At 41.4% G+C, this 9,705-nt stretch overlaps 1 protein-coding gene across 1 annotated transcript in view; it reads left to right on the top strand.

The window, feature by feature from the left end:
- The window catches only part of KCNMB4 (potassium channel subfamily M regulatory beta subunit 4), a 37,501-nt gene extending 29,568 nt beyond the window's left edge, over positions 1–7,933 (top strand). Inside the window, exon 3 of the mRNA XM_004675897.2 lies at positions 7,371–7,933. Within this exon, the coding sequence (XP_004675954.1) occupies positions 7,371–7,539 (169 nt within the window). The 3' untranslated portion in view covers positions 7,540–7,933. The remainder of the gene's footprint in view (positions 1–7,370) is intronic.
- Positions 7,934–9,705: the final 1,772 nt, after the last annotated feature.

The raw sequence follows: 9,705 nt of genomic DNA, 5'->3' as shown, positions 1-9,705 counted from the left end.
TTTTTTTTTTTTTTTTTTTTTTGGCAGCCACAACACACTATTGATTCATGCAGAGCTTAAAATTAATCAAATTTGCTACCCCGCCCTCCTCAGTCTGTTTCATATACGCTTCTCTTAAAGCAGTTCCTTCCATTTCTAAATTTATGAGAATGGTGTCCTGGATTTAAATGCAAGATTTTAAAAGTAACCACTATGTACATACATATATATTTGATTATTTTGACTCTTGGTTCTGACAGGCATCATTTATGTCTTCCGTCATAAGATGTTATCTTAATTATAAATCAAAGTGACGTCAGTCCCCTTATCCAGTTATTAATAAAAATGCTAAAAAGGACTAGACAGTGATCTGACTGTGCTCTTTCATTGATGATCTTCCTCTGACTTCACGCAGAGCCCATAACGGCCAGGGAGGCTCTGTGTAAATGCTTATTCTGTTTGAGAATTTGCTCAAGTGCTTTATACACTGAATCTCATTGAACCTGTGCTACACCTATATAAGAATTATTGTCACAATCTACATTTCAAACATGAGGGAATAAAGCAAAAAGAAGTTTAGCAACTTCTCCAATCATACAGCCTGTAAGCAGCAGGAAGAGAATTCAAATCTATGCTGTCATCTCCAGAGTCCATTCTCATTAGCATTTTTGCTGCACCACTGCTGACATCACCCAGGATTACAGCCCGTATTGGGATAGGTTAACATAAGGGACTCTACTAGCTGATCAATGAGACGGCTGCTAGAAGATTCTCTGAGTATACCATTGGTGACAAAATACTCTGAAATGCTAGTTGAAAAGTTCTTGTGCTTATGTCTTCTACTAAGAAATCTGGATGCTAAACCCTTGTTCTGTTTTCATGTCTCCTCAAATGACAGTTTCCCAGGCTTACCTAAGTATGCCTTTTCCTTTATGCCTGCACTTTGTACAAATGTCTATTGCATTTTGAAATATAGTTCAGCGATGGGCAAGCCACAAACATTAAGAAAGCTCGTAGAGCGTGTTTTTGGCATCTGTTCGGTAAGGTGAATGCAGGCTCCTGGCCTGTGACAGCCAGTCAGTGAGCACCCACACCCCAGACCCGCTCCGGCACCTGCCTCCTTGTAGATGCTCTGCAGATATTGTTGAGTGACTGACTCAAGGAGAGCTGTGTACCAAGAAAGCCTTTTAAAACCCCCAGATATATTGGGGCCCTCCCTGGTGGTGCAACGGGTTAAAGCATAGCACGATGAAGCATGAATTCGATCCCCCACCAGGGAGGTGACCCACAAGGCGGTGCAGTAGACCTCTCCTTTCTCCCCTCTGTTCCCCTCAACAGTGTACTTTGTCAGTCTGCCAGTTCTGCTCCCCACTCTGTGTCAGGTGAATCCTCTCACTGCCCCTACACATCTGGCTTGTACCCCAGTTCTGTATGCATAAATAAATGAACATTTTTTAAAAACCCAAATATGCATCTACAAGCTGCTTTAATACTTCCGATTAAGCAACAACTAATTTTGACCATAACAGCTAAATTTACTTAGAGAAATTACAAAATCTCCAGTTTATACCTTTGTATTTTGATCAGTGTAAGCTAAATTGTGCTGTGGTCACAACTTGAAAATCTCAGTCACTCATAACAAGGAGAGCTTATTTCCCCCACTTATAGTAAAGCCTGCCTGGGGCAAAGGCATCTCTGCAGCCTGTTATCACTGTGGGACCTCTGAAAAGGTAGCCGCTGCCTGGGCTATTCCTGCTAGCGTCATGGCAGGTGAAAAGAAAACAATTCTCCTTGGAGTACCCAGGCCTATCATTTTTAGTGACTTGTATTTTAGTTACTTGTATTTTCTTGAATTCTAACTGTCATGTGCTTCTGAGCCAGTTAAGCTGCTGGCACATTTAAGACAAAACTTTCAGTATGACTGATAGGATCTTTTTAATTACTTGCTTTAAAAATTCCATTATTATATCACAAGTCATTAACATTATACATGCTTCTCCATCAAACTTTGTTCTTAAGCATTTTATCAGTTAGGAAAGGGCTTAAAAATTAATGAAGCTGCTATTACTATACTGTACAGGGTATTTCAGTATGTGCTCAATGCACTTTAGCAAGAGAACTAGCTGCTTACCAGACTACAATAAAATGGAATGTAAAGCTATTATTCATGCATTCTTTACTATATAATTTAGGGGTTAGGCTGAATTATTCATTGCTACCCTTGATAGAAATGCTAGCCTGTGTCTGTCTGCCTACATGCAGCAGCAAAGTATATATACTCTGCTAGTTATTTAATTAAAAAATAACTGGTGCATAATACATTTTAATGAAGTGGGAAACTTCTAGAATGATAATATGTAACATAAGGTAACCCTCTTTGTGCTTTCATAATAATAAAAAAGACATAAAATTCATATCCTCCCCTTCTCTACCCCCCACACCACTACATTTTTCAAACCCTTTTCAGAACTACCAAAATAATAACGCCATACTGGTGTGAGAGAGATATTAAAAAAATATTGTGGCAACTGACTGATTATTCTTCATTGAGGATCTAATTACAGGGAATTAGATTTAACTTAATCAGAGATTAATGCTGAGCTCCTGAGAGTAAATTGTTTGAATGAATTAGTGTAGCATGAACTACAGAATCTTTTTCAGAGCTTTGAAAAAAATAGAACATCTGTTGACCTGCTTGAGCTCATTTGGCATTGGCCTAACTAGGCACGGGCTGCATGTTCTGGTGTCCCAAGCAGCAATGTGTGGAGGAGCAGCAGTGTTGGAGATCGTCTCTAGGAGGATGAAGCACCTAGGAGAGGTGGGACAGGTGAGCTGAAGGAGCAGGAACCCCTGGTGACAGCAGTTATACACGCGTGGGTTGGGCAAGCTAGAGAGAGGTTTTTAAATAACCCAGCAGGGAGAAAAGAAAATAAATTTTGCAGTGACGAAAAAGAATAGTAAACATGATCACTCTCTCTTGGAAATTATCTGAAAATAGTTGGCACGATCTGAAAAGCACAAGCAAATACACATGACTGTTTATGCAAATTCATCTACGGTATTTACAGTTCCAAACAAATATAAATGCCCTTTGAAAGAATTCCTGTGAAATCTGAGATTCTGCCTTTCCTACGGCTACCTCCACTTTCCACTTCTGCTTAACTTAACTCTGGGGCAGGGGCTTTTCAACCCCTTCCTGTTGCACTGATGTGGACTGGCTCTCACTGCCAGTTTTGCACGTTGGGATGATCTTCTATGTGCAAGGACCACTGGGAAAAGGCCTGGCTTGCACAGACCTGCTGAGACCATGGTTGTTCGTGGGGGGCCTTCGTATTTGAGCCCATGGGGAGGTGAATGAACCCTCCTTGCCCTGCCCTCACTTTACTTTCCCTAATACAGGAGCCCCCTGCCACCTTAATTTAACATGACAACTCTTGAGAAAGATGTTTCTCGACCTCCTTTTAAATGCCGCATCTCAACAGCACACAATATGCCCAGTGTTATTCAGATGGTAAGAAGATACATTGACATTTGTGGGGGGAGGGGGATTCCTTACCCGCCCTATTTCCTTGAGAACCAAATTCTGAAGCTCTTGCCAGCCTTCCAAATACCCAATGGAATCCCTGTTCGTGTGCATATTTTGGGCGCATCAGTATGTTTGTCATTTTCTCCCTGGAAACAGTTTCTCACACCCACGATGCAAGTGTGTGATCCGTGATTATATCTCCTGCTAGTTTTCAGTGTCCTCTTTGCTTGGAGTGAGGACTGAGAATATGATTCAGCTTAGGGAAGAGATAGAATGTGGCTGTTAGTTATCTTTCAGAAACCTCTTTCTCTGTGTGAGGTTGGGAGGTTGCTGCACTAGATATATACCCCATCTCCCTTTCCCTGAAACAGTGAGATCTCAGGATGATGGCCTCAGAAGGGCTTAGAAGACACTGCCTTAAATTTTTTTTAAAGATTTATTTATGCATACAGAACTGGGGTACAAGCCAGAGGTACAGGGGGTGAGAGGATTCACCATAGACAGAGTGGGGAGCAGAACAGGTAGATTGATGAAGTACACTGCTGAGGGGAGCAATGGGCGGGTCAGGACAGGTCTGCCATGTCATATGGGTCACCTCCTGGGCCTGGGAGGGGATCGAACTCATGCTGACGTGGTTTTAGCTTCTTAGTGCTGTGCTTTAACCCATTGCGTGACCAGGAAGGGCCCACTGCCTTAATTTTTAAGCCCTCTGGTAGCATATCTTACTGAACTTCAGAGGGAAGCCTCGAGGCTGTATTTGAAGGTTTTGTTTTGTTTTTTAAGATTTATTTTATTTATGCATACAGGAACTGGGTACAGACCAGAGGTGTGGAGGGGATGAGAGGATTCACGAGAAACAGAGGAACAGAACACGCAGAAAGATGTACTGAAATACACTGCTGAGGGAAGCAAAAGCAGTGTGTGAAACAGGAGGGGTCTGCTGTGCCATGTGGGTCATCCCCTGGCCTGGGATTGAACTTGTGCTGCAGTGGTTTCAGGTAGCTTCAGAGTGCTGTGCTTTAACCCCTTGTGCCATCAGGGAGACCCTGTTTTTGAAGTTTTCCAGTAAAAGTCACATGAACAAAAGAACATGTGGTTCTTTTCTACATGTTTACAGTCTTTTCTTATAAGAACTTTTTGCATTTGGGCATTTGATATTTGCCTTCAGCAAGTAAATAAGGGAAGCTCTTCTTTTGTCTTCCTCAGGGAGAGAGAGACTGGACTGTCCTGGCTTCATGAGCTTTGGTCCTTGGCGCCTGTTTTGGGGGTTCCTTTTAGTATCACTATATTCTCAGACTTGGCAGATCACAAGTACTTTTTGACATTTAAGAATTAGTTCCTTTAAATAAATAATTGAAAACCTAGAGGGTATTTTGCACATTAACGCCATGAACAACATTTTCATTTCCCGAGGATGTTTCTCCAGGAATAGCATTGCTAACATGGAAAGGAAGTCTGAGAGTCTTCTTTTGGGAAGTTAATGGCCCATCTTTAAGCTTCTCCACTTCTGGCTAAAATCTGATTTAATAATACAGTACTGCTCTTCAAAGAGGGGGAAAATAATTGTATGGGAGAATGTGGGTTGTTAAATAGCAGTTTTTTCATTCTAATTATATTGCACTTGCTTTTTACTGTCAGTGTAAGAGTTTTGTTGTACTTAAGTCTTTTGTTTTCATTAGTATCTATTTCAGATTCTTTTTAAAAGTAGGTCATGTTATAAACACTAAACAGGATTTAGAGTAGGACTATCTATCACTTATTCAAAAGGTCGTGAGAATGAAATTGTTCCTTTATTTTTTATTTTTGATCATTTGGTATTGCTTCTAGCAAGGACCTGGCATATCGGACTGACATTATACCTACAATTTTATGTCTGTGGTAATGGAGAAGCATTTGTACTTTAAAGTAAGATTTCATCAAAATACATAAGTGAAAATTCCTATAATAATGCAGTAATGTTTTTTTTCTCATAGAAATATGGGTAAACCTAGACAACTAGAAATTTTTCCAGAAGTTACTGTATACATGATACCTAAATGATTGGTATGCCTGTTCTAAGGAGGACTTAATGAGTGTTCTATGGATTCATATAGCAAGTTGAAATAAATTAGAAAGGTGAAGAAAAGAAAGCATGACAGGTCTGCGTGCCACAGAACAGTCATGTAGTCTTGCTAGAGATGAGCCAAAATTTTAACCTTCTAGCAGCTAACACTCTTTGATAAACAAGAAGTATCCGCGATGATAATACTAGAAAGAGTTCTATTACCTACAGGATATTATGGAGAAAGCACTTTGAAATAATCTTACCTCTTGCTTGGTACAATTAACCATCAGGTGATAAAAACAAGTAATCATGAAGTTCAGATATTTACGTGAATCATTAAGGAATTTTTCAGTCCATTAAAAAAAGCAGTTCACCATTTTCTCTTCCTGTTAGCCACAGAAGAGCCTTTGTGGGATGGGAGAAATTTGATTTGTTGTGACAGCATCAAAAGAAATATCTTTTTTATATTAAGAAGGATATATACCAGATCTTTGTTTCTTTATCTGGTATCCCTGGGTGTGCTGCCAACCTTTGAGTTGCTTTTTTGCCATTTAGATCAAAGGATTCCCTCTCGGGGAATCTAGCGTCAGGGTTTGGATTCCCATGATTCCCCCAAGTTCCAGCCGGCCGCTTCTCTTGTTCTAGGGCACCTTCCTGAAGTGCACATTCCAGACAAAAGTGAGTGGAGATCATGAAAATAACCTGGATATGGGAGGCAGTTAAACAATTTCAGAAATAACAGCTGGCTACAGAAAGTTTTGTGTTTTGCCTGGGGGTGTTCGTCCTCACCAGCACCGCCCTGCAGGGGGCGCCACCTGTAACAGTCTCTGGCTTCAGCCCCTGGTTACATATGTAGCCTCATGTTTTACACCAACATCTTATTAATTCGTTGTAGGGGTACATTCACAGGATGCACACATGCTACACTCACCCTCTTCAGGACTCTTGTGTCCATGACTTAGTCTTTTCCTTCCCCTCCCCCTCTATGGGTTAAAGCTCAGCACTATGAAGCTATTGCAGCCACTGCAGCATGAGTTCAATCCCCAGCCAGGGAGGTGACCTACATGGCGCAGCAGACCCCTCCTGACCTGCCTGTTGCTCCCCTCAGCAGTGTATTTCAGTAGATCTATCCGTTCTGCTCCCTGCTCTGTCTCTGGTGGATCCCCTCAGCCCCCACACCTCTGACCTGTACCCTAGTTGTGTATGCATAAATAAATAAATCTTAAACAAGAAGAAGAATGTAGTCGGTGGTGTAAAATTATGGCTAATTTCACTGAAAAGGCATGGAAAAGTATATTAAAACCAACATTCATTTGTCACTAGTAAAAGCCTTCCACATATTGAAACTAATTGACCAGAAGACTACACCACAGGTCTCTTACTAAAGTCAAACAGCGGCCTTCACTGCCTTTTTTTGTGAATAAAGATCTTTTTTGTGAATAAAATGCTGGTCTAGGTAGGGTTTGTTTGAGAATGTCGACCCATAAGTCATTGTTAAACTAATCCAAACCACCTGACCTACAGACACTAAAGGATGAGTGAGAAAAATGTTAAGCAACTGAGAGTGGGGGAAATATTAGCATGAGAGACTGCTACACCTTTGACACTTTGCATAGTATAAATTGTATGAATCTATGCAAGTTTGCACCAGTAACTTTAATTCCTCAAACTTGCGATGGCTTCAAAGCTCAAAGTACAGTACCTACAAACAGAGTGAGGTCTTCATTTTGGGTTTGAAACAAGTTCCCAGGTTGAACAGTCTCCAGTGCCTACCTCACCTCGGCGGCTGACCTCTCTTTCCTGTGCCCCACTGTCTTGCAGGCCAGACGATGTGCTCCTGCATCGCACGCATGATGAGATTGTCCTCCTGCACTGCTTCCTCTGGCCCCTGGTGACCTTTGTGGTGGGTGTTCTCATTGTGGTCCTGACCATCTGTGCCAAGAGCCTGGCAGTCAAAGCAGAAGCCATGAAGAAGCGCAAGTTTTCTTGAAGGAGAGACTTGCGGAAAGCAAAGCACAGAAGCTGGACCGCCCGGCACACATCTACCTGCAGAGCCGCTTCTAGGCGCAGGAGAGGGAAGGGGCTCTGACAGCTGACTGAGAGGCTTTCTCTCAGTGGCAGCAGAAACAGGCACAGCTGGAAGACTGGGAATCTCATAGACTGTGTTCTTTGTGTCCTAGCTGTGGCGAAAGGATCAAGCTCTTAGCTGAATGGAGTAACTGTTTCAGAACATCCTATAAGAAGTTAATTTTCTTTGAAAAGTAACAGTATATACTTGTACAGTGTAGTATACAAACATTATGACTTATGCTACTTAAAATATTAAAATAGAGTGGTCTGTGTTCTTTTCTATTTCTTTTTTTATGCTTAGAACACCAGGGTTTGAAAAGGGGGTCTTCTGGGCTTTATTTGATCCTGCTAGAATAAGCTTTTACTTGGAGACAAGGATTCCTATACAAGTCTTGACCTTACTACAGAATCTCCAGTTTCCATTATCAAAAGTACTTTCTGCCTCCTGCTGAAAAGTGAAGACTCCACCATTAACTCAGACGCCAGTCTCTTCTCTTCTGGTGACTCCGCCAGGGGACCCTAAGAGATTGGGAAGTCATGTCCTCTGACACCTGCCTAGCCTTTATTTTGTGCCAGATTACTTCTTAAGAGAGGGAGATGATTCTGAACAAGGTGTGTCCTAGTTCTAGAGAGTGTTGTGCTGCTCCATGCATCTGTTTCATGTGATTCCGAGTGGATTTCTCTTGGTGCAATAGAATGTACGTGATGTGAAGGACACTTCTCAGCTGAGCGAAGTGCTGTTTTCCTTTCTTTTTTAGGTCAGAAAAGAATATTCAAAGTTCAGACGTTTTGTTTCTCTTCCCTTGTTGCCTTGGTGTCTCAGCAGAATGTTGCTGCCGCCATTACGTTTGTTGGGACAACCAAGGACACAACCCAGCTCACGTCCCCACTGCAGCTCAGCGCTCTGTGCCTTTACCCCAACTTCACTGAGAACTACTTCCTTGCCTCTGTTCAGAAACTGAAGTTCCAAATATCACTCAGAGATATCGATCGACATCAAACCCATCCTACTTATTTGCCACAGAGCATCAAACTTTTGTTTAGATGAGATGTACATTTTTAGTGGAGAAACAGCTGGTGACATACTATCAGCTTGCTTCTAACACCCTTTAGACATGCTTTGAGTAGAATCAAGACATAGGAATTTAAGGACAAGCTCCTCTCAGGGTTCTAAGAAAGGTACACGTTAGTGAAATACAGATTTCCTGACTGGAAAGCACATACTGCTGTTTTGTTAGGTGGTTGAGACAGTCAGCATCTTTTGTGGAAGGACATTGGATGAGTATGATCCTTTTTTTCTAAGTCGAGCGTTACAGGTTTTCCTGTGAAAATGGCCTTGAACACGCTGACATCCTGTGAGGCAGCCACCGTGCCTTGACCGCAGTCTTGGTGTTCTGTTATCAGCATCCGCTGCTTCTGTTGTCTTAGCAACACCATGAGCCATTCTGAGGCACCCAGAGTGATAAAAAACTGGGAATCAGGACAGTCATCATCTTTGCATCACATGGCGAGAAATGAAGTTTCCTTTATCCATTTTATTCTAATCTTCTCAGTAAATGATGACAGAGAATAGATTAAAAAATAGTACATTGGGCATATGGTATGTGTTGGAAGAAAAGAAAATTGACATATATTGATCTGAGTTTTCATTATCAGTTTGCTGCTCATACATTTATATTAACCAAATGCCTGTATTTAGGCCTGTCGAGAATACGTGACTGTATTTGTAGGTTGACTTTGGAAGAGAAAGCACAATGAATTGATGAGATCATAAATAGTTTTGGGTCATTCTCACTAACAGCCAGTTAACTTGAAGTTCTTTCTTTATATTTGTTAAAGATAAAACTAGAAGAAATGAAAGGACATTTTTAGAATCATAAAGGTAAGCTTAATAATTTTGGTATTTTAATTATTTTCCTTTTTTGTAATAATTGAGGGAATGGTCTGAAGTGCTATATCATAGACCTCATAGTAGCAGAGACCTTATGAAGAAGTTCGTTCCCTCCTAATATAGGAAGCCAGAGGTGGCTAAGTCCCAGGCAGAGAGCCCAGTGCTACCTAACCAGGTAATCGGGGGACTTGGGAC

This window comes from Condylura cristata, unplaced genomic scaffold (genome assembly GCF_000260355.1).
Source record: "Condylura cristata isolate star-nosed mole 26May11 unplaced genomic scaffold, ConCri1.0 scaffold00004, whole genome shotgun sequence".
Taxonomy (NCBI): domain Eukaryota; kingdom Metazoa; phylum Chordata; class Mammalia; order Eulipotyphla; family Talpidae; genus Condylura; species Condylura cristata.
Note: the sequence above shows the minus strand (reverse complement) of the source record. Positions and strands in the feature narration are given on the sequence as shown.